The sequence below is a fragment of the Microcaecilia unicolor genome, chromosome 10 (genome assembly GCF_901765095.1).
Source record: "Microcaecilia unicolor chromosome 10, aMicUni1.1, whole genome shotgun sequence".
Taxonomy (NCBI): Eukaryota; Metazoa; Chordata; class Amphibia; order Gymnophiona; family Siphonopidae; genus Microcaecilia; species Microcaecilia unicolor.
In genome coordinates this window covers 204,835,011-204,861,150 of record NC_044040.1, presented here as the reverse complement: position 1 = coordinate 204,861,150, position 26,140 = coordinate 204,835,011, and the positions used below count along the sequence as shown (strand labels likewise).

Genomic DNA, 26,140 nt, shown 5'->3' with positions numbered 1-26,140 from the left:
CATACGAATCAACAGTTTTCATTAAAGAATCTTAACCGGTGCTACTGTATAGACTTTTGTGAACTGAAAACTGTGCACAGTGCGCACACACAAGTCTGAAAGTGTGAGTTGATGCCATGCTGGCTGGCAGTGTGTGGTCTATTGTAGAGAATGGGCTTTTTTTTTTTTTTTTTGGCTGAAGGCAGAGGCTCCCCCTCCCCCTATCCCCCCTCAGCACTACTGCACCTGCACTGGATCAGGGAGCTACTGCCATTCACCACAAGAGCTGGTTCAAATTGAAGACGTCGCAGACAGGGCTCAATTCATTCCAATCCTTCCTGCTTTTCAGCCAGCACAAAAATTAGTCTTGCGCTTCAGTGACGGAAGGGGGGGGAGGGGGAACCCCTGGTACAATAACTTATAGCCGGACCTCATTTGGGATTTCACTAATAAGAGGAACCTGTTTGTGGTCCTTGTACCTTTGAAAGGTTAAGTAACCGCTCAATTAGTATTATAACTGCAATGCAACAATTTGCCAATATGTTCAAGTTAACTGCTGGTGACACTTTTTACAATTTAGCAGGGGGAAGTAGTGTAGACCATTGTGGAAAATCAAATTGATTTGCTATTTAAAAAACAAACAAACTTCATATCGTGTTCAGAAATATTTTTTAAAAAATAATTTGTTTTCCCCTATGATTAGATTCAATAATATATTCACAAAAAAATGTAACACAATTCCCCAAATTCAATAGGAGGGAAAATATACAGAGGTAAAAGCATTAAGATGAGCAACGTTAAGGAAACCAGAGCGGAGAAGTAAATACATATTTGAATATCTAAAGTTTTATTGCAGGTACTAATGGGGTTTGTGACAGAAGTGGCCCATCTTACTCCAGCGCCGTAAGAGGTTTTCTCTCGCGAGATCTGGATACTTTGGTGCGGATTTATCTAAGCTTTGTCCGTGGTTTGCGCCAGTGTAGAAGAATGATCAACAAAAACCGAATTCATTATTTGCTTCTTACTATGTATGAAAAAAATGAGGGCAGAGGGTAGCGAGTTCCAAATAGTGCTGAAAATTAATATGTAGAAGACGTTCCTTATTTAAAAAAAATAGGTTTTCCAAAGCTTAAAGCTGGCCTCCAAAACTTAGCTGAAGAAATTTTGGGGAGACCCAACTGTAGCTGCAGCTCCTGGTTTCCATGACACACTGGTCAAGCAATAGTTTTTCTGGCTCCCAGTATAAAAGTGATTCCAACTTCTGGGGTAAATTCTAAATACTTGTTTTTTTCTCAAGATATGTTCCCCACAGCTTAATAGACTGGTCAAGGCTATTAACAGTTGGCCTCTGGGAATGACTTCACTATTGCAACCCCCCCCCCCATTTTTGACCCCGATAAAATCAGGCAGCGTTATAACACTGCTGTGCACTGAAGATGTTCTCCCATTTTGTGTCCAAGAGAAAGATGTTTAGTGTATACCCCCAATAACACATAGGCTAATTGAATTGCCTCCCCAAAGTTAAGTGAGCTTCAATGTTCTTTTAAATAGGTCATATCATGTCTTTAGCCTGAAAATAATGAAATGCAATTTAAGGTTATATCTGGATTCTAAAGGGCCTTCCCTTATATCTTAAACTGATGACAACTTACTTTCATACACCCTTAGTGCAATTCTGAAGAACTAGATTTAAACAGCAAAAGTATTGCACTTAAAATCGCTCTTAGATATTCAGAACAACACCTTCGATTGTTTACCTAGACATTCCCATAGATAATTCTCTTTAAAAAAAAATGCATTCAAATGTCTTAGAACGCCAGGAGTTCCTTTGCTTTTCATTTCTTTGGCTTCTAGAGCTAGATATCTAATGGTTATATGTTATTTTTTTTTAATTATTATTCACAGATTAACAACAGAAAAAAAAGCTACTGCAAAATACTGTCATCAAATTTCTTGAGAGAGAGAGTGAAAAATTAGAAAAAAAATACACACATATTCTCTCTTTCTCTCGGGACTCAAATATCATAAACTGGAAACTGAAATGACAATAAAGGAAAGATTTCTTTCCCTTACAAGCTAAAAAAAAATAATGATTTCAGAACGGATTCCTAAGTAAGTGGGGTTTGAGTGACGTCACGGACAGTATTAGCATAGATTGTTGTTAGTCTGGTTGAAGATGATAAGGTTCTCCTGAGGAATTCATTGCTTGTTTTAATACATTAATTATTTCCCTGTCTTCAGCAATTTTGCAATTTGTAAGAGCTTAAAGAACCATCATTTCAGAAAATGCCAAAGGACACATTTAAGTACTTCTTACATTGCAAAATGGGTTGGTAGAAAAAAAGCAGACATCTCTGTGATATCCTAGGCAAATTACTTCTGTTTATTTACAATCGGTGCATGTGAACCTGCTATATAAGTCCAAACCTGCACTTCACTATTTTTATGCAACGTATAGAAAATAGCTTTGAACTGTATTTAATCATTAAATAAATGTCTACCAATCCCAGTTATGCAAACATTTATGTCTTTTGATGAAAAGCCTGTGTGTGTGTGTAATATATATATATATATATATATATATATATATATATATATATATATATATATATATATATATATATATATACATTGTTTTTAGTTGGAATGAACAGTGTGTCTAATTTTGAAGAGCGGGGTTGAAACTGATGGATCAAGTACTTCTTTTAACGCGCTTGAGAATAGTTATGTTGTGGATCTGTAAATAATTCTTTCTGAATGGACAGTTCAATATCCTATTTAGCGTTGTTATTGTGATCAGATTAGGCACTGGCAAGTGTATGGAGAGGAGATGCTTTACAGAAGGTAAGAACTCCTTGATGGCTGTAGAACCCTTGTTTTTTTTAATTATTTTATAGGGAAACTAACTCAGAGAAAGTCAGTTCATCAAAGGATAGGCGAGGCCCGGGAAAGTTAGTTGTCAGTAATATGACGAACTATATTGTATAAGATGCTGTATTTTTAACATTGGGGTCTTAGAATTACCCCATCCCTCGTTCTTGGCCAGCACCCCCATCTTCTGAATCAATATCACGGAATTGTAATACATTTTGCATATCTGCCATCAAGTACACATGTTGACCTTGAAAATCTAAATGCAGCCATGTTTACAATTTCATGCACCAACGGACATTGTTTCCGAGTATTGTTAAAAGTAATATGGCGACCCTGCTCAATAAACTTGCCCCATGCTGCACTTCCCCTTTGGATTTTTAACAACGGCCCACATAATGAATCGATGATTTCAGAAGAGAATTTCTGAGCTGTTTGGAGTCGTGGGAAAGGAACAGAGGCCATGGGCCAGTGACGTCATCATAAACGGTTCCCACCAAATCACACTAATCTAGGCTCTACAAACAATTTTTGTGCGCTCGACTATTTTGTACTGGTATTTAAAATAACATCGACTGTCACTATTGACCTGAGCAGTGTTAAAATACATCGTGGAATATCAATATTTAATCCTATAACAATTAAAATGTATAACACTTAAGAAATTATTCTCAGTTAATATCCTCTCACGTCTTTGTGTTCTTTCTCAGCCTATACAATGAAAGCTATAAATAGTTTCTTCTTTAGCCCTTCCCATTTTGAAAAAAAAAAAAACAGCTCGTTTTTACCCCGTCTTGATTTTTAGCTATGCAATTATAAATGAGTACATGCATCACATAATTTTACAACAGAATAATGTACATCTATGAATTATAGCTCTTACTATCCGCGTTTCCTCATTTTGTGAAGATAGAGCGATAGTATAGACAAGACTCGGTCTTCACTTATACATTAGAAGAAAAAATGAATTAAGTCCAAAATTAAAATAAATAAAAAAAACATTCATTTTCAAAATTGATCTTAAGTTGTTATAGAAAAAAAACTCCTTTGGATTTGTTATGAATCTGGTGTCATATTTGAAAATAAATCAAACACTTTTGTAGGAAATTGGTAAAATCTGAACACTCCAGCCATCAACATAACCCAGCTAATACTTTTAGTATTTATTGAACTAGGATATTAACTATTCAATGCAATGCATGATAGTGTAAAATGAAATGTAAAAATACTGAATCGTAGAAGCTGGCATAAGTAATCTGTTCAGAGAAAAACAGTTTCAAAAGTTTAAAAACATGAATTTAAAGCTTATAGACCTAAAGTTAGACACAATAATGTTTGATAAGAAACATCTCTAGACTTCTTAGTAAAACTGAATCAGTGAGAACTTGCAGAGATTCTTTCTTATCTAAAAACTTAGTTGCAGGGTTTTTTTTTTTTTCTATTTTAAGGCCTTACTATTTAGCAAACCAAACTGCCAAGGTCACTTTAAGGAAAACCATCTTGCCACGTCCACCTGCTCGGGATGTTTGCATCTAAACATGTTTTCCCTTTCTCTTTATTATTTAGACAAAAGTTTTTAGGGAAATAAATATGTAACGAAATGAAACTGATTTCGCTTGGACCAGATTTCGTAATAGCAAGATACGATAAGGCGTCTGTTTCTTAGGTACTCCGGATTTTCTCTGGTGCTCCCCCCATCTGCACGGGAAGACTGCACTGGAACAAAAAAAAAGGGGGTGGGGGGAAAGGAAAAAAAGTATACAAACTCAGGAACGCATTTCTGAGCAGGAATTCTGTGCAAAAGTGAGCTGCCCTGTCTAAAAAGCACAAATAAATAAATACTAGATAACTTTAAATGAAGACAATAATTTTAAAAATGCACTTTGCAATTCCTGGTAGGTATCAAACCATTTTTTTTTTTTTTGTGCAAAAAGTGCTGTGCTACAAACCAGCGACCGATCAAACCACAATCAAACTTCAGTCTCTGAACAGTTAGCTAAAAAGTGTCAGCAACTGTAAAGTAAACCTGGTGCAAAGAACTCTGTTTAATTTTCTTCTTGTAATGGCTCTAAATGAGAAGGCCCATCGCTTTGCAGTTAAGCGCTATGGCTTGTCCCCCTGAGGCGCAGATCGTCGTCTTTATAATGTGAGAAAAAAAAAAAACCTGGCTGCTCGCAAACCGTCAATGGAGACCAGCACAAAAGTCCTGAAAAGCTGAATGAATTTGGCTTTGTAATTATCGGTTCCCCTTCCCTAGCATCTTATCTCTGTTCATCCAACCTATATTATTGTCACCTAATCTCACTTAACAGTTTGGGTTTGTTTTTTTGTTTGTTTTTAGCATCCATTGTGGTTCTACAATAAAACCAAATAAACAACAAAAATACGTCGAAAATATATTGCAATGGGCTCAGTGCTTGCAGTAAAAGAGATCCCCATGTTCTAGGAGGTAACATTTACAATACCTCATAATAAATACTTATTGCCGACTTGAAATTAAATAGCTGAGTAGTGTATTTTGAACACAATCATTATTTACCTAGCGTCGCATTAAATTGTGATAATTATCCTTGTTACAATTTGTCAGTTACAAATTGCCTAAATCCCTACTAGAAAAGTGGATGTTTTTCGGAGTCCGCTTTTACTATCGTTCTCATTTTTAGCCTCAGTGTGGGTTTAAAGCGCCTGGTTAGAGAATAGTAAGACGGAAACAATCTCTTGATTCCCCTACTGTAAGAATTTGTCGGTTTTAGAAGCAAGTCCTGCTAGAACAACCAAATCCACAAGCAGTATCAATAATTAATTGAACCATTGCTCTTTGACCCTTTGAAAGTCCAGTAGGGACGCATTTGTAGTAATAATACTTCAGAATGAGCCCTTGTCAAATATTCATTTAGCAGCTAATGTGAGCTGCCTTCCCCTGGGACCATCTGTAATACCAGCTTCACAGGCTTGGCAAGGTATCCTACTAATCTATTTCTCCAGTTCAGTAAAATATCTTAAGACCAAAAAAACGCCAACAAATCACAGGGGAAAGGGTAATATTTTCCTTGGTTTCACTTCTGCTCTATGGTTAGTGAAACATTATAATAACTCCCATTTGACCAAAGTGTGCAGTGTTCAGTCCAAAAAAAAAAAAAAAGGCAAATGTGAACACAATTAAAAAAAAAACTTCCAGTCAAAGCAGATAAAAATCAAAGTCAGACACTGAATTTGTCAAGTGAAATCAACAATAGGGCAGGTTAAAATTTTAATATAGATATGACGCATCATGTCATTCTTGAGCTGGAACTGACAAAGGTCATTGTCATTACTCAGTAAGATTCGACAAAACCAAACTTAAATTTCCATTTGTGCAGAAAATAGCTTTGCAGAGAAGTTTTAAAAAAACATGTTTATATGACACATAGTAAAAGTTTAAACAAGGAATGTTTGCTTCCGGTGCCCACACCTAAAGTTGACAATTAATATGAAAAATTGGGATTTAAAATTGCCAGCCATTTGTACCTTTGGTATCTTGTTGTAGCATTGAATCAATTTTCTGTTGTTGTTGTTTTTTTTTTATAGTTTTGTTTTTGCATCATTTAAACACTTTCATTGTTATCCCCGATTGTTTTTTTTTTAATTAGCTAAAATTCAGGAAGTCCTTTAATAAATAGTAAAAATCGATTAGATCGTTATTCAAAGCTCTCTTTTATTCATATGTGCAAGAGCGCCAAATGTGCTCATTACCACGTGAATAATCTCCATATACATTACAAATGCTCTGCAATTCTACGAAATTGTTCTTAAAAGTTTCTGCATTAATTAAAAAAAAAATCGCTTCCCAGCAGTTTACCATCTGGAATAAAAGTTTGGCCTGTTTAGGTACAGAATAGCCGAAACAGTTTCAAACAAATAAATGTGATCAAGAAAAAGTAAAAAAAAATCTGTAAACAAGGTGTTCTCTCAAAATGCTTCTCCTAATGTCCAGGTGCTACTGTTGTCACCATTAAGCCAAGGCCAAATCTTGGGAGCAATCTAGCAGTGGAAACAAGAAACCCATTGAAACAGCATTTTACTACACATGCACCCTCTGAAAATAAACCCACCTCTTGCCCATCTCAAATAAAACTGAGCTGTGCTGGTTTTTGTATCTTTTTATTTTTCGGAAATTAATTTATAACAAGTGCCGCTACAATTTTCTATCCTACATTATTTTAAAAAAATTAGTGCACCAAAATTATGTACGAAAGTTAAGGGGAAAATTAGATGGTTGTTTGAGAAATAAACCTGTTTTGTAAATCGATAGAAGACTATTTCAGTTGGGAGAACCGACTATAAAAACCATGACTCTGCTTTTCGAACTGTAATCACTGGCTAGTTCCACCGCTCTCTTCCAGCTTATTAGTCAACCCCTTAATATCAAACGAAGACATTTGCACAGCTCAAAAGCGCAGTCATCTCATGTTTAAATGTGATTTGATTAGACCATAAGTACAAGTGAAAGACTATCTCGAGGTTTGTTTTTTTTTTTGTCTTCTCTAATTTGACTTCCATGATTTCTCTTTGGGGAGCTATCAGTCTTTAAATATTATCTGAATTTGGTTTTGGCGGTTTAGCCCCTAGCTGTCAATTTAGCAATACGATTTTAAAATAGCATCTGAAGTACGTGACAGGTCTACAAGTTTATTCCATTGTAAAACAAAAAAAAATAAAAATCAAACGCTGTTCACAAAGCCCTTACATTATACCGACATTGTAATCGTTTTACTGCATTTATGCTTTCTAAAACTGTACTGGGATCTGCACGATTGTCCGTTCAGCAACGCCATATTTACTTCCTCCCGTGGTCATTGGGAAAGCTATAGACCGTTTTTAAAAATCGCTGCAGTAAAAGAGAAAGTAAGGTAACGCCTCTTATGTTCTGCCCTTTCTCTCTTCCTGCCTCTAATTTTGGCAACATTTTATTTTAATGGCCAACAATGCTTCGGTTCAAGATGAATTTCTGGCAACAAGTTGGAAAATTCAAAAATCAAGCATAAGATCTCTGCCCTCCATCAAAGCATCTGTCCCTTTGAAAGACGCTTTCATGCATTCCTTAATTTATCTGGTTGTGCTTTATGATCAAGGCTGGCTATTTATTATAAACAATTAATATTCAACTGAACAAATACATTCTATATGCATTTCTTTAAAAGATCACTATTACTGTTTATTAACTCAGCCGATCACATAATATGTTTGTCTGCATGGGTTCAGAAAAATATTTGCAGAAATATTTGAAAATAGCGTAAACATATTTAAAATAAATCCAAGACTCAAATGTAATTTCAGTGTCCATATTTCAAAAATTTATTTATCTCAAACTGTGCATAATGGAGTAAAAACTTAAGTTGAAAATGTACCTGTTATAAGGATGGTATTAGTTCAAATATATACATGGGAGTCTCGGCATACTGATTCAAATAATACAGAGCCGAATCTTTAAAATACAACTACGGAAAATGAGAAAAAAAAAACCTTTAAAATATCATCACAATAAATTTACAGAAATATTACAAACCATAAGAAAATATTTCAAACACAGTAGTTTAATGGGTTTCTTTTATCTGAACAGAATGAAAAGTTTGGAAAGAAAAGCTATTATAAATTAACAACGTTGTGAAACTGCCTGGTCATTTTTGTTTAACAATACGTAAAAAAAAATGATTTTTTTAGTACAATCTAAACTTTTTGCCCTTTTTTTTTTTTATATAGAAACCAGTTAAATGGTTTTTGCAAGAACTCCTTCTGCTCTGAATTCCTTTTGTACAATTTCTAAACAATTAAAATGTCCAAATTTTTAATAACTCTCCATTTACAACTGACTTAAGGAGGCAGTTGTGTTATTCTGACGTCTGCAAGTAGATTGTTTGCTCTTTTTTTTTTTTCAAAAATATTGGCAATATTTTTCAGTGTACAAAGAGTGGACATTTTGATTGCCAGGTTAATTTGATAAATACTGTACAAAAGTTGCGCGCAAATATTAAAACGTGTTCTTCCTTTCGAGACTAGCTCTAAATATTACTGGCAAAGACTTTTTGCAAACTTCCTGCAAAGTTCCTACCGTTTCACTAGAACTTTTGAAAAGTTTCTTCCCTTGAGTTCTATACAGGTTCCTCTTTTCCCTCCCCAAAGTTTTCTCTGTACAAAAATAGTCCGAGAGTGAGAGAGAGAGAGGTCCAGGCTCTGTTAAAAGGGGTTCTCTCTTTACATATGTGATAGAGGGAGTGTACCATTAATGGCTGTGCCGGGGACAGGTGCACTCTGATAGTGTTGTGTCATGTGCAGTCTGCTTGGGGGAGCAGCTTCTGGTACTTCAGCCCCTGGCAGATACATGCTGATCATGTCCCGGAGGTCCCCAGCCTGGCACGGAGCCCTAGAATGGGAAGAAGTGACTACAGGTGGGCTGGAGCTGGATTCTGACTTGACCACCGAGCCCATGGATCCAAGGGTCATCCCGGGGGTCCCTTGCTGGGAGTACGACATACTGTAGGTGGGCGAGCCGTTCATGTAAGTCTGCGAGCTGCTCATGGAATTGTACTGCAGGGCGCTCACGTCATAGCGGTGCATGGGCTGCATCTGAGCCGCACTGTGCGCGTTCAAGCCCGGGTGCTGAGGGTAGCCGAGCTGCTCCTGCATCATCCCATAGCCCCCGTTGGCCCAGCCGTTCATGTGAGCATAGCTGTCCATCCTTTGGTTCACCCCAGCGCCCAGGCTCGCCCCAACGCCAACCCCGGAGCTCATGCTGTTGCCCCCCGGGGCCAGTAGCCCGCCGGGCAACGTGTACTTATCCTTCTTCATCAGGGTCTTGGTTTTCCTCCTCGGTCGGTATTTATAATCCGGATGCTCCTTCATGTGCAGTGCTCTCAGGCGCTTGGCTTCGTCGATGAAGGGTCTTTTCTCAGCCTCGGACAAAAGTTTCCACTCCGCCCCGAGCCGCTTGCTGATCTCCGAGTTGTGCATCTTGGGGTTCTCCTGGGCCATTTTCCTCCTCTGGCCCCGCGACCAAACCATGAAAGCGTTCATGGGTCTTTTGACTCGATCCGGGCTGTTTTTCGGGTTGCTGCCGGCCGAGTTGGAGTTGCCCGTGCCCCCCGAAGTCTGCTGGGGGGCGGGGGGTTTCAGATCGGTTTCCATCATGCTGTACATTCAACCTGCTTTGTCCCGGAACTGCAGCCCCCTCCCCCCAAAAAAAGTTTGCAAGCAGAAGGCAGGGGAGAGAACACGCAGAGTCCCAGCAGCTCGTCTGGAATCTGATTCGTATTTCACAGCTCCAAAAGTGTCGCTCTGAACCCAGCACTCTTCTTTCCCCTTAGTTTTAGTCCGGAGAACTTCTTTCCCCCCTCTTTTCTTTTTTTTTTTTTTTTGTTAAAGTGTGTTCCTTGCCTTAAAGAGCCAGCAAAATTACTTTTCCCCCTTTCCACGCGCACACAGAGCCTTGACAACTCCGGATACTTTTTTGAACAAGTTAATAGACAACCATCCATGTGATGGGGGCTGTCAGGGAATAAATGTGTTTCTCTGGACCAATCAGGGCGCACCCGCTCCTCCACTGAGCACAGAGGCTGCCGTCTTCTTTGCATGAAAAGGGGCGGGGCCACGCGCTGCCGGGAGGGCTCGGCGGGGAGGCGGGCCCAAGCCTCCGGCAGCCACTAGCGAGCCTTCGGAGCTCGTTGCAGCAACAGGTCACACACGCCTTGTGGAGGAAGTGGGTAAACAACGTTGTTGTTACATTAAAAAAAAAAAAAAAAAAAAATTGGGGGCTTGTTGAGGACTCAGAAGATGCAAAGGGCGCGTGAGCTCCCGTTAGCCTTATCCGCTTATTATTTGGTTTTTTTTTTGTTTTTTTTTGCAATAAGAAACTCTTATCTAGTCCAACATTTTATGGTGTACTTTAACGCAGGGCCGTGTTTTCTTTGCAAAATATCAATTTCTTTCCCTAATGCACGTATATCTATTTAGAAAACTGCAAGCTTTGACCTGGGGTTTGCAGGTGTCTGGTGGGGAGGGGGGGGGGGGGCTCTTGGCAGCTTCCTCTCCCCGCCCGCCCCTCCCCCCACCAGCCCTTGAGTGAGTCTCTGTTTAAACAAGGCAAAAAGCTCCCCTGGCAACGGAATCGCTCTATAATTCAACCAAGAAGGGTTAGTGTGGCAGGCTGGGAGAGAAAAAGCAACGTAAACAATCAATATTTCAAAAAGAGAATGGCAATTTTTTTTTGGAAGGGGGGGGGGGTGTATTTTGTAGCTGAGGCTGCACATCACTAAAGTCCAGAATATAAAAAAGTACACTATACTAATTACTTTTCCAAGCAATTTAAATATTAGTGGAAATTTTGTGTCCGTATTGATCTAACACCGAATGACCCCCCCCCCCTTAAAAAAAAAAACCCCGAAACCTCTTAAGCGATTCTAATTACATCGAGCAAAGAACGGGCTGGCTTCATTGCACCATAAGTGCCTGATGTATCTGGCAACAAAGTTGCCAGAATTAGCTGACTGTAATTTTAGACGCTGCTCCATTGTCCGAATGTAAAAATTTCAATGGGGGGGGGGGGGGGGGAAGAGCATCAATACCAGGAGAAAAAGCCAGCACGTCCGTTACAAATAGCTAGTTTTGTTTCTCTTGTTGTCACTACAGGCTATCAGACAAAAGCCCAGTTAAGTTTACTTCCACCCTGTTGTTGGAAGCTGTGTTGCTAAAACGCACTTGACTACGAAATAAAAAGAAAAGCAAACGACTCAGCTCGTTTCTGGTCTCGTGAACTGCTTCAAGCCCTTCTCTGGCTACAGATTTTTACCAGTTTTCGTGTACAGGGAGTCCAGTGTCTTGCTATGAGACTTATGTTCTCCTTACGTCTCAAATGGGTTTTTTTTTTCCTGTCAGCCTTTCAGAGACAGGATTTCAAATTCTTTTGGTTAAAGGTGCGCAACCACAACAGAAGCAACAGTAAAATCGGCCTCACCAGCTGCTCTCTCGACTACTTTGAAATGTTTGATTAAGCGTGTGCATTAAAAAAAACCAACCTCCGCTGCAAAGATTTTTTTTTTTTTTTTTTGCTTTCCCTCTTGTCTTTATGCACAAAATATTGTGCCTTCTTTTTCTATATTTAAACTCTTCCTCAGATTAAACCAAGAATTATTTAAAGAAAAAAAAGGTAGCAAAGGCGGTTTGGAACCCTTCTGGCCTCCAGCTCTTGGCTGTAGTTGTGGAGCTGGTGCGCCTTCTAGCGGCTGCTTTTCCAAATCTTTCTTAAGAATAAAGAACGGATTTCAAAACAGTAATCACAGGTGCCTAAATGTGTGTGTGTGTGTGTGTGTGTGGGGGGGGGGGGGGAATCCCCTTCGACTAATTAACTATATAATATATGGACTATGATCCTAGGTTACCAGATATTTATTTATAGTTAAAATGCATGCATGTCATGGATGGCTGAATCACGAAAATAGGTACAAATTATTTCATTCATCCTGTGAATGCATTGTGATTGCCTGGACAATATAAAAAGGGTGAACGGAGTATTTGCTCTGCTACTGTTTATACCTGGGTCTGTACTTGATAACATTATTCGAAGACGTTATTGATAATTAAGTACGAAGGTAAAGGGACAGTGTTGGGGTGTTACTGGTATACACATATTTTGGAGCTCTGTAACCAAAATTTTTATTTTGCTTTTGTTTTCGACTGAAAGATGAGGGATGCAAGATTAGTTGATTTTTCTCACACAATTCAGAAAAGTGCCTGATTTTACAAATACAAAATGAATATTATTTTTGTACGAATTCTATCATAATACAAATGAAAAGGTATATTAACTTCCCTTTTATGTAAAAACAAGATTTAGCATTCATATTTTAGTTACTTGGAGTGTTCCTTTATCTGTAGAACAAGCAGAGAAATAGAGCCAATGCAAATTTATGGTGACTCTAAAAATTAAGGCCAGGGCGGATAAATTACTCGAGATTATAACCGTCTGTTTCTTAGAAATAAACGTGTATTGTACAATAATTGAACGTAGGTTCACTGGGGTAATGCTATGATTTTTAAAAACGTACTTCGTGTAAGCTGATGCAGCAAAAAAAAAAAAAAAGTGTTGTCAAAAGCTGTGTTTGTATCTATTCAAAGACCCTCTTTCCAAGCCAAGAAAATATAAGTATGCCATTATGTTAATGTTTGGTAAGATCTTACTTTGGCAAACCTAAAGTGAACTTCCCAAGCTACAGCAGATCCATATTTTGTTGCAGGAGGCAAATAGAGGTTTAACTTGTGGTAATTAGGTGAGAACTAGCCAAGCATCTTACTGCCATGATGCTTGTTAAAAACGCTTCTTGTCTGTATCTGCATTCGAGTGCGCTCCCCCCTCCACTCTTAATCTTCTTATGGAAATGAAGGAGAACCGCGGGGAACCTGCAGAGTCTTGGAGAATGTCCTTGTTAACTGGAATTTGTCAGCGCTGCTAATTAGCAAAGTCTGGCGACCACCAGTATTGGGGGGGAAAAGCTCTGTTTAACCACTCACAAACCCTTCCGAGGAAGAGCAGGGCTCATTTTATTTTGCAATTAAAATCTGAAAGGGGCCTATTTGACAGTTAGGGCTATGAGAGTTTTATCTCCCTGTGAAATAATTACTGCCTTGATAACTCAATTTTGTGCAAAATGTCAACGGAGAGATGCAAAAGTTTTCATTTCATTACATGCAAAATTATGTGAAGGGGGAAAGAGTTCGGAACAGGAATGTGTAATTCTGGAGCGATTTAGACGGCGAAGAGAAATTCACATCGGCACGCTTTAAAATTATTTTAAAAGCTCTAATTCCACTGGTGTGACGTAAGGAAGGATCGGCCTGCTAAGAGAAAGTTAAGACAAAATACCATTTCAGATTAATTATGATTTGGGGCAGAAATATTTTAAAATATTAACTATGAAATTTGTTTCGGTGACTGTTAACCGTTATTAATCCAGAGAGTTTGGACCAAGGAATGCAACTTATAATTTTGTTTTAGACAGAAAAGGCGTTATTTCTAAGCATTCACTAACAGGTGCATACGTTTCAAAATGTCACAAAATTGCCAATTTTTTGGGGGGGTGCTGGTGTTGGGGGTTTGTTATGATGACTTTAATTTTTGGTATTCACAACTTAACCAGCAGATTCAATATTAGCTTAGGTAGGACATAGAAGAATCTGACATTTTGTTTTCTTATGCGACTTAGAACAAAATTACACAGGGCTGAACAGTCCTGTTAGTGTAAACACAAACTTTATTATAAACTTGTTCATTTACATTAAAGTTTAACTTCAGCGATATTCTCAAACCTAGATGGAGAAAATATTAAAAAAAAACATTATTGTATTAGTTTTAGCAAACTTTTAGACTTGTCAAATCTAGGGGAAAACGTCAAAAATGCTTGCTTTTCAGATACTGATTAAACCCGAAAATCGACCTTTTTTTTTTGTTTTTAAGTCCATGCTATCCAGGAAAAACATCCATTTTTCTCACAAGTGGTTTACAAAGTACAAGCGAGTACGAGGATAACAAATATTCCTTTCAACCCAAGTTTCACCCAATTTTATTCAAGGATATTTACTAGCCCCTTCTTCTTTCATCCAAAGTCTCGATGATGGTGGTGATAATAATGATGATGAGGATGGTGACGACAGAAGGAACAACAACAAGGAAGACGATGATACAATTCAACTGCTTCCAAGAGAAAAATTACACATATTGAGGATCTCTTCTGCAAACATCTATGCTGGAAAATCGCCAGGGCAGTTTATATTACAGTAAATTTTATGTTAAGAGATTTTATTCAAATCCCTCCCTACCTTTCCCATCTCCAGGATTTCAACCAAATACCAGAAGTATTTAAGAACGAATAAAAACTGTATTAAAGTAACGGAATTCCTAGCGACCCTACAAAACTCTCCAAAATGTGCTGCACAGATCCAGCCAGGTTTGAATTAAGTTTTGCAGCAAGTGGTATGAAAATGAAATGCCGAGCCTAAGTTAAACTGCAAGATCCATAGTTTTTTGACATGCAAATGAACATCCTGAAGTCTATATAGATATATATGATGTAAGAAACACACGTTAATCTATTTCTCTTCCCCCTCTCCCCCCCACACACTTTTCTCTATAATTCATTGCTTATGATCTGATATTCAATGTACTGGATAAAGTTATATTTTTGTACCCTCCCTTTCTCAAGTTGCTGAAATGTTGTAGGGTTAAGACCCTCTGTGTAGCGAATTGACCTTTTCACTTTTTTTTTTGCAATCCATAAATAGCTTCAATGTTTTCAGTTTTCTATTTATCACTAGCATTTGAGTATCTATCCCAATAAACTCTCGTTATGTTCAGTTTTTTTCCACTGAAAAACTATTCAACCTTCTATCAGCCATAATATTAAGGGGCGATTTCTGCACATAGTTGCATTTTCGTTTTCTGAATTTAAGATCGCTCACTCAGACTAAGGAAGCTGCAGTTTGAAAATATGAAAGATCTCAGGTACATCAACTATATAGGTAACTGTTGTAATACTACAATTCAGGCTACCGCCGGTTTTCTCCTCCGTACTGCTAGTTTGAAATTCTGTTAGATAATAAACGTTGTCTTTATAGGATTCTATTCCAAAAAAATTAAGAATCATATTTATCTTTTCTCCCTGTTTAATAGAGATCTGTTTTCCAACACGCCCAACAAAAAGTTAATAAATATAAATAAATAAAATCAGACCTATACACAGTTTTCTCCATGCGCGATAGTTTTGGACTTGTACCTTTAAATCATTCATCGTATAGCTATGCAGTAAAAATTGGGCTTTTAAAAATGCAAGAAAGCTTTGCAGAGCATCTCCTTTTGGAAATTAAGGGTTTCCACTTATTTCTAAATTTAAACATTTGTAAAATTACATACTATCTGACAATTTTGATACAGAGAAAAATGAACACCTATTCCTACGGGGGAAATGTTTTTTTTAATGTTTCTGGTAGAAGGGAGGCAGTTGAAAGTGTCTTTATTATACTTTTTTTTTCTACCAAGACGTTAATACGAATTTTTATTTCAATTAAGATCTTGTTATAAATGGTTATGTAATTAACCATTGTTACCATTAGTATTTATGCGTGTGTTGGGGGTGGGGGGGGGGGGGGAGAGGAGTCATTGCATACAAACCAATGTACAACGATAGGTGTCCTGCTTTTTCTCTCTCCATATTTAGCCTATATAAGAAAATTAAATGATGAACATGCAGTCAATAAGGTAAAATGCTCATTCTGCCAGTCTACCGTGATGTCATTCACCACATTTTTATTTCCCTTATACCCCATAAGTACCTTCAAAACTTTTTAAGAGCCTTTTGTCATCTACTTAACCCTCTTCATTCTCTTAAGTGAACAAACGTTGTTATGGTTGGTAGGTAGAGTTACATTTTTTTTTTAAGTATGTTTCTTTTTTAAAACATGAATCCTAGCATGGACAAGGCCGGTTCTAGCAATTCCCAGGACCGGCGCTGTGCAACTCCCATTGTGTCCAACAGGGGGGGCTGAAGACAACCCACTCAGCGCCAGCTCACATCAGAGGCAAACTCAAATCACTAGCTGAAGGGACAGCTCGTCAGCTTAGCAGGGTCGAGAACAGATCTTTGGTCTTCATGGATAACAGAGAGGGCTCTATCTTTTATATATATATATATATATATATATATATATATATATATATATATATATATATATATATATATATATATATATATATTATTTATTTATTGCATTTGTACCCCACATTATCCACCTTTTTGCAGGCTCAATGTGGCTTACAGAGCTTTTATCCTTTGAAAGAAATCTTACAACTGTTGAGCAACAATTCCAGTGCCAACAAACCATCCCCACCAGGGTAAAATAATTCTTTTAAAATAAAGGTTATCATAGTCACACAAACGTGGTATTATTGTTGTTGGAAGCACTTAAAGTTTCACACCTTAATATACTTTCGTATCGTCAAAATTGGGGGTTTTACTTAAAAATTGCGTGGCGGTTTTCACAAATATTGGCTAATACCGGGCTTACCTAGGTTTGCTTTCACTGTTTTATAAAGGCAAGCGTCATTTTCGAGGTTCAAACGAAAAGAAGTAGAGTTAACAAAGGGTGGTGACTCGAGTAAAAAAAAAAAAAAAAACCTACTTGTATAACTAAATTGTCGTGCATACTGAATATCGTTATGAACTCAATGCAAAAGAAATAATTAAAATCTATTAATTCGGGTTTTAGTTGCATACATATCTCTATGCTATACAGTCTTAATAAAGCAGCTCCCAACCTAAAAATATCCTTCACCTGTATTTAAATAGCATGTCTTTAATTGCAGCAGTTGGGGGATGTATGAGGCTGAAATGAAATTAGCAGTCATTACCCAATCCTTTTACTCTGTGGTGCTTTTTGATCAGTACTAAATTAGCTTCCAATCCTAACAAAGGCTCCGTAGCCTGTAAATAAGACAGATCGGCCTGCCCTCAACACCTTTTCCCTTAGTCAATCACAGCTCTGTCACTCAGACCAAGATTAACCTTTCTCTACTACATTCTTTAAAAAAAAGCCCCCTTTGCTAGCAGCAATCGGAAAGAGCTCCATAAAATAGTTTTAATAATTGGCCAAAGTGAAAATACCCGCCATTTCCCAATCAGATTCACCTTGGAGGTAGATGTGACATGATGCGCCAGGCAGACCCCCTTTACCTGGGCATCAGTTTCAGTACACGTTTCTACGGGAAAGGCAGGCTGGCTTTTGTTTTGGAGGCGGGGCGGGGGGGTGGGGGAGGTGGAGGAAAGAGAGAGGATGTTTCCCCAATTCGTTAGGCCTTCACTGCAAATAAGCGGTACCTTCATGAGCCTGTGGTTTTTAGTTCAGGGAGGCACAGTTCCGGTTGGCACATGATGCCAGAGGTTATTTTCAGGTTGCCGTAAGGGGGCGCCAGAGAGCGGGTCGCAGGCTCCCTGGCACTTTGGAGAGGGAGCTATGCCCACCCAGAGATCTCACTGGTTCACCACACTGTACGGGCTCTCTCTAGGACAATCTAAGGAGAAGGCCTCCCCCCCCCCCCCCCCACAAATATGAAAAATGGGGGGGGGGGGGGGTTATCAGACTAAACACTGGCATCTCTCCTGGCACCTTCTCCTAAGTAAATAATTTAGCATCTCAAGCATTTTCGATCATATTGCCCCCCCCCCCCCCCCCCCCCCACACACACACACACACACACTTCTTCTTTTCTGGTTCCCACAGCCTATCTGAGCTTCTCAATGCCAAGGTCTGAATGGCGACCGGCCAGATCAAAGACAACAGCTTTACCCTGCAGTAGGCGTCAAGTTGAATTTTTCACATTATTCCATTCTGTGTAAACGCAGAATCCCAGACGACTTGCCTCGTTTCGAGCAAAAAAAACAAAAACCTGCGGGGCAACTTACTTTCCGCCTATCATTCTGTTGGGGCTTATTGCAATGAAATAATGTAATTTCAGAATCATTGTTTAAGGAACAAGAAAAATATAGGAAAACAAGAAAACAAAAGCGCCCACTTTTGAGCCGAGCACCGCAGCCTTCCAGATGTCAGCTCGAGACAAGACGTGATTGGCACATGGGCGGATTTCCAGATCTTTATAAGGTTAAAATAAAGCTGGGAATGTCAAAGTTGGTTTGCGGTTACTTACGTGCCAGCGACTCAGGGCGCTGTCTTCCTGAAGAGGGTGATTGGCAGGGTCGGGGGAGGAGGCGAGATTCCTCGTGGAAAGCTGGCTGCAGCTCCCCCCCCCCTCCCCACCCCGATCGCTGTCGGAACCGGTGCCGGTCCGAGCTGCACCTCTCTCTGCTGCTCCGTGCTGGAGGACACTGATCCGCGGAGCCGTTTTCTTTCCCCCCCTGATCCAGAAGCGTTGTGTGCGTGTCTCTCTCTCCAGCCTCCTCCATCCTCTCGCCTCTACCTACTCCAGTCCCAGTTTAGCATTTGAGATGCAATCCTTAGAAAAGGGGGGAAAAAAATCGTTTTAGCTTAAAACCCAAATGACTGTGTGTGTGCGCGTTTTTTTAAAGCAGAGAAGAATGCTCTGACAACAACAAAAAAGTCAGTTATAGTAACACTGCAGTATACCCCCACCCTACAAAATAAAAGGAAAAAAAAAAGGCTTTATATTTTTTTTTCACTGGGTATTCAAAGATAATTTGATGCCATTGTTTCTGCTACAGATGGTTCTTTTAATACAATAACACTGCTCTTTGTGCGTACTACCCACAATAAAAATCTAAAGCGTTCTCCTGAATAACCATTTTGTTCTCTCTTGTAAAGAGGCAACAAAAGCTGCCGTGAGGTAATGGGTTTCTGTTTATTGAAGCCATAGAACATGGGTTTGCTAAAGATTTTTTTTTTTTTTAAGAAAAAGACCTTGCAAGGTCGAACTGAGCTCCTCATATTTTTATTAAAATAGGTTCTCAATAGATTTTTTTTTTCAGATGCTAAGGGTTTTTTTTTTTCTTTTTTTTCATTCAGACCAAACATCTGTTTCTATGGATATTTCCCTTTGCATCAGTGTTATACTCGTAAACATATACTTAGGGTGCCTTAAATGGAAAACTGGAGTTGTAACATTTCGAAGACTGAATCTGTTTCTAGTAAAAAAAAGAAAAAAAAGAAAAGAAAAGAAAACACTCAGGTGTCAGACATAACAAATACAATAATCTGATTTCCCGGCTTTCTTAGACGATATTTTTAAAAATAAGGGCCTGCAAAGCATCTCATCATCATTATTATTATTATTAATGTGATCTTTATAATGAATCTCCATGTTAAATGCTAAGCCAAAGTCACAAGAATGTAAAAGCTTCAATTACTAAAAACCCGGTTTCTGCAAGAAATTACTCCCATTTAGGGTGTATTTTATAGCTAATTGAAGGTTCAAACGTAACTGGCAAAAACAATATTTTGAATTTTACGTCAGTTTATGGAATTCTGTAAAAAATGAGCACTGTAAAATAAATAAATTAATAATATAAATTTATTGTTTTAACAGTGGCACTGAGTGCTGACCGTAAACACCCATCTTAACTGGCAAGTCAAGTGAAAGGGATCATTCAAATTCCGTTGTCAACCAGACCTTGGCTTTGCTTGTGGCGGAGTTTCTGTGTCTATCACGAAAACGTCTTTAGACAAGAGATCCCTGCGGGAAGGGGTGTTAGTGGCTTCCAATGTTTGTCTACCTTTCTATAGGAATTAATGCCACAGCTCTGTCTTCCTTCGGAGTCTCCAGTGACAATAATCCACCTCTGTGACTTCTGCCCTTTGAGGTTTTCTGGAATAAGACTCACTCCTAGTACTACAAGAATAATTTAACCATGCAACTTTCTTTGACTAGCTGCTTTTTTTTTCCTAGGAAAATCAAAGAGCTTAAAAGTCTCCTCTCCCCGCCCCCTTAAAAACAAAACAAACTCAGATCTATTTCAATTCCACTCTTGTAAAGGAACCAGGACGTTATTGGTTTCCAACTCATCTGAAGTCATCTAATAGGGATTACTGAGGATCATTACTTACACACACCATTATTATAAAATCCAGAAAACAAAGACATTGCACCACATCGGAACATTAAACTATTTTCACATAGCTTGTTGCGCAATAATCCTGTTTATTCCTTGGGATAAACATGTCTAGTTTCAGCTGCCTGGAGACCATATCACTTGAACACCAGACCCAGACTTCTTACGACACTAGTGAAAAGTGAAACGTAGAGACTGAGAGACAAACTTTCGTGAAATGACTTTCCTGGATACAGGAAACGTGTGTGCCCTTTCTGTCGATCCAGCGTATGTGAAAGAGTAGGTATTATTGCTGTGTTATATTTTATGTGATTTTTTTTTTTTAATTTGCTTTATTTTCCTAACACGTTTATTATGGGGCAACAGTAACCTTTACAGAAGCATGCCATCAAGGCCATCTGAACTATTGAATTTCTTGCAATACTGCGCCACTGAATCCATCCAGCACCCCTCCCCCACCAATAATTTAAAATACTAGAAAAAAAATCTGACCATGGGCGAGAACAACAAGTCGTACACCACCACTTACCATCACCACCAGCCACCACCACCACCACCACCACCACCTCAAAAAGGATCTATACAAGTTTTAACTAGGAAATGTCGGTTTTATCCTTCTCCCTCTCCATTCAGAACCTTCCATTAAGAAATCTAGGGTGTGGATTACTTTCAGGAAGTCCATTTATACTAACTCACCTGAGGCTAAAATCTCCATGGGCAGGATGCCAGGAGTTTCCAGACTAAAAGTAACTAAAATATTCGTCCCAGTTAACTCTTATAAAAGTAATTAATCCTCCAGGAGAGGACACGCTATAATGGAGTCACTTATTTACGATACTCATTCAGTGGAAACCCCCTAAAAGTTTGCACTGCGAATATTTGCCATTTTTTTCATTTTCAGATTGTGGTTCCTTGACACCTGGGGGAGGGGAGAGGGGCAAACGAAATATGTGAACTGGCATACTGGACCAAGAACACTCTGGATAAAAGAATGCGGTGGAAATCTGTTTGAGAATTGCCAGTGGTAACATATATTTGGGGGGTTATGGTCAGACAGTAAGTACTTGACTGGTTTTCCTTGTAAATTAATCTGGATATTTACCTAAGTAACGGCATTGCATCTAAGTATTGCTTTTTTTCATTTCCCTTGTTGGAAGACAACACCAAAACAATACCTGGCAAATGTAAGAATCGTTTCCACGATAGGAAGAAAAGGTGTGTTATCAAATTTTTAAAACACTTTTGTATTTTCTGTTACGTGACATTAGGTATCAGAGTTCACCAGGTAAGACGCAAACAAGAAATGTAAATAGTAGGTAGAGAAACAGATGTCTCGTATTTATTTTTCTTGCTCGAACGAGGATGATTACCTAGAGAGAGCGACTCAAATTTATCAAAAAGGAAGATTCTAACCTTCTGCTTCTTTCTTGCTTTAATGGTGGATAAGTAACATTCATTTAATAAAATGCACTTCATTTTTTCCCCCTGAAGGATTGTTTATTTCCTGTTGTGACACCAGTGTTAAAATGATGTTGCTATTAGAACATGGTTCCCCTCAGTGATCTCCCATTTAAACTTGAAAGCTTTCCTAAAAAAGCGGGTTTAAGAATAATCCTAACATTAAGAACCAAATATTTGACATTTTAATATGAATGCCATCTCACAAAATCAAGAAGTATTTTAGTTAACACCCGATGTATTTTTCTTTTCAAAGCTATTTTGAAATGCTTAAATTTCCGAACGTGATTTTCCTTAAACGTGAAAGTAAAATAACAAAACCTGAGATTAAGAGAGTTTGATCTATATAGGTTTGAATAACCGGCAATTGATTGAAAGGATCAATGAGTTTCCGTTTGAGGCAGTAACATCATTTACTTGACTTAGTTAAAATTAATTAATTAGAGGTAAATGATCAATAATAAAACACGCACTAATCCTTGCATTGTTGCTCCTAAAATGTAGGGGGCGATTTATTAAAAGTTTGTTTTGTGCAAAACCTTAGCAAGATTTAACGTCCGATTTTTCAAAATGGGGACACGACTGGCGTAGAATTGGGGGCGGGGAGGGGGTAGGAGGTGGTGATGGGAAGTGAATCAAGCCCAAAAGTAATTATTTCCACAGAAATTACTACCAATTAATTGTCTTCCAAAGATTTTGCGTGTGGATGTAGGGGTGAGAGAAAGTGATAGTACATTAGCGAAGTGTGCAACAAGATAGGGAAGAAGTTGGTTGAATCTTAAGTAATGGGGGAGGGAGTGTTTATGGGACATAAAGCTGGATATCTAATATATATTTATAACTGAGGTAAAATTATGAATAAAAAGTGTAATCAAATCTAGGTAAAATTGGAAGAGATATCTAATATATCAAATTGTACACCAAATCTCTCAAACTCTGCATAAAATATATCACTTATGAACATTGCTATTAATTATATTGCTACACTCCTAGAACACAACTATTAATTTAAGAACAGGAAATATTAATATTATGTTATAAATAAGAGTGGATAAGTAGCCCAGTGGTTAAAGCCTCCGGCTGAGAACTAGGAAAGCCATGGGTCAAAACCCCACAGAAGTGCCTTGTGACATTAGGCAAACCACTTAACCTTCCATGGCTTCAGGTATCACATAACCTTTAGCAGCTCAGGGGCAGTAAAACAAGGAAATACCTATTGTACCTGGATGTAACTCACTTTGAATTATTAATGAATGGGTGTGAGCTAAGCCTAAATAAAACAGTTCACTATCCTCACCTGTATATTATGAAAACCACATTTACACTTTCAATTTCCCTAAACTACACTGGCTCCCAATCAAAGAACGCATTGCTTTCAAAATCTGCAATCGGGTTCACAAAATTATCTACGGTGAAGCCCCGGGATACATGACAGACCTGATCGACCTACCAACAAGAAACACATCCCAATCAACACGAACGTACCTAAATCTGCACTACCCAAGCTGCAAAGGACTCAAATACAAATCAAGTTACGGCGTCCAGTTTTTCCTACATAAGCACACAACTGTGGAACGCATTACCAAAAGCCTTGAAAACTACGTACGACCACCTAAACCTCTGGAAAAAAAAGCTAAAAACTAACCTGTTTAAAAAGGCATACCCTACTGATCCAACATAAATGCCTGATTTCTGCAACACAACAAAACTAAAGTACGTAATGGACATAACACAACTCTTCCGTTGTACGATTCCATAATGTCGCTGTGCCACATGAACTTTATCTTACCACAATATCACTTTGTATTTGTTTACACTGGAGTCTGCAAACACCTCTCCGGCAGGGGCATAGCTATGTGGGGCCATGGGGGCATGGGCCCCCACAGATTACACCCGGGCCCCCTCTACATTTCACCCCCACCGTCACCGCCTGCCCCCGCCCCATCAGGTACTTTGTTTGCTGGCAGGGGTCCCCAAAACCCGCCAGCCAAAGAGTTTTCTTCAGTGCCGGTCGACTCCGGCGCCTCCGTTGTGGGATCATCTGTTTCTGATGCCTTACATCCTGCACCATGCATGTAGCCCCGTGCAGGATGTAAGGCATCAGAAACAGATGATCCCACAATGAAGGCGCCGGAGTCGACCGGCGCTGAAGAAGACTCTTCGGCTGGCAGGGATTGGGGACCCCTGCCAGCAAACAAGGTACCTGATGCGGCGGCGGCGGGTTGCAGCAGTGGTCCAAAGTGGCGGGCGGGTGGGTGGGGTTACGGTTGTGGCGGCGGGGTTCAAAGTGGCGGGGGGGGGGGGGGGGGGGGTTGGCAGTGGGGGGAGGTGGCTAAACAGTGCCCCCCACCTCGGGCTCTGGCCCCCCTCCTGCCGAGGTCTGGCTACGCTCCTGCTCTCCGGTACCATGTAAGCCACATTGAGCCTACAAATAGGTGGGAAAGTGGGATACAAATGTAACAAATAAATAAATTTAAAGAAAAAGTTCTAGATGTTTAGGTCTGGCTCAGTGGCATCTGGAGGAAGCTGGGATCAAATCCTGAGTAAAGTCTTCTGCTGGCTGAGGGACCGATGCACAAAGCTACTGCAGGCAGTCATGCGGTTAACGAGAATTCTGCACATGCATTATTGACCGTACGATGCAGAAAGGGGTTCACTGTATCAGTTAACTCACGTTGTACACATGGGTGTACAGTATATTAAAATGAATCGTAATGAGGTCATTAGGTATTCCCTCCCAATGCACAGAAGTAAACAGGGGATTTTAATTCACATGCCACCTGCGCACTGGCAGCATAGAAGGGTTCATTGAGAGGATTTAATGGTGTTTTTTTTCTGTGACTATATATACCTGCAACCTGAACAGAAATAACAGAATCAAATAGAAAAAACTGAATAGAAGTAACAGCGTTGTGTGGAGATAACCAGAGCTTCACTGTGCATGTGTCTGGAGAAAATAAAAGTACTGGCCAATGCATAAATATTACCCGCAGAAAAATGTTATACATAAGAGGGGCATTTTCAAAAGGGATGTCCTCGCAAAACGTCCCGATCCAGGGACAGGGAAACCCATATTTTCGAAACTAGATGGACGTCCATCTTTCGTTTCAATAATACGGTCAGGGACGTCCAAATCCTTAAATTTGGTCGTTCCTAGATTTGATTGTCCCTAGACTTGGCCATTTCTGATTTTCGGCAATAATCGAAACCGAGGACGTCCACCTCAGAAACAACCAAATGCAAACCATTTGGTCGTGGGAGGAGCCAGAATTTGTAGTGCACTGGTCCCCCTGACATGCCAGGACACCGACCGGGAACCCTAGGGGGCACAGCAGTGGACCTCATAAATTGCTCCCAGGTACATAGCTCCCTTACCTTGTGTGCTGAGCCCCCCAAACCCCACTATCCACAACTGTACACCACTACTATAGCCTTTACGGGTGAAGGGGGGCACCTAGATGTGGGTACAGTGGGTTTCTGGTGGGTTTTGTAGGACTTGCTGTTTCCTCCACAAACGTAACAGGTAGGGGGGGGGGTATGGGCCTGGGTCCGCCTTGCTGAAGTGCACTGCAGTACCCACTAAAACTGCTCCAGGGACCTGCATACTGCTGTGATGGACCTGAGTATGACATCTGAGGCTGGCATAAAGGCTGGCAATTGATATTTTGAAAGATATTTTTTGAGGGAGGGAGGGGGTTAGGACCACTGGGGGAGTAAGGGGAGGTCATCCCCGATCCTCTCCAGTGGTCATCTGGTCAGTTTGGGCACCTTTTTGTACCTTGGTCATAAGAAAAACACAACCAGGTAAAGTCGTCCAAGTGTTCATCAGGGACGTCCTTGTTTCTTTCGATTATGGGTCGAGGACGTCCAAGTGTTAGGCACGCCCAAGTCCCACCTTCGCTACACTTCTGACATGCCCCCTTGAACTTTGGCTGTCCCTGTGACGGAAAGCAGTTGGGGACGTCCAAAATTGGCTTTCGATTATACCGATTTGGATGACCCTGTGAGAAGGACGCCCATCTTCTGATTTATGTCGAAAGATGGGCGTCCTTCTCTTTCAAAAATGAGCCCGATAGTACCATATTAGATGACGGTATATAAGACCTGCACAGTCTATCCAGTCTGCCTGAGTAGATAAACTCATAACATGTGTGAGAAATTTTTGTGAAGCTAATACTTATGAGCAGAGCAACATTCTGGTTCATGTGCAGATGTGTGCAGGCACTTTCCTTTTC

The 26,140-nt window shown here is 39.4% G+C and overlaps 1 protein-coding gene and 1 long non-coding RNA gene across 2 annotated transcripts in view; both read right to left on the bottom strand.

The window, feature by feature from the left end:
- LOC115479241 overlaps window positions 1–18,642 on the bottom strand; it is an 82,820-nt gene extending 64,178 nt beyond the window's left edge. Inside the window, exon 1 of the long non-coding RNA XR_003943635.1 lies at window positions 18,572–18,642. This is a non-coding gene — a long non-coding RNA (uncharacterized LOC115479241). The remainder of the gene's footprint in view (window positions 1–18,571) is intronic.
- On the bottom strand, window positions 8,764–10,343 carry SOX2 (SRY-box transcription factor 2). The gene has a single exon (XM_030217075.1). The coding sequence runs from the start codon at window positions 10,021–10,023 to the stop codon at window positions 9,082–9,084; it is 942 nt and encodes a 313-aa protein (XP_030072935.1). The 5' UTR covers window positions 10,024–10,343; the 3' UTR covers window positions 8,764–9,081.
- Window positions 18,643–26,140: the final 7,498 nt, after the last annotated feature.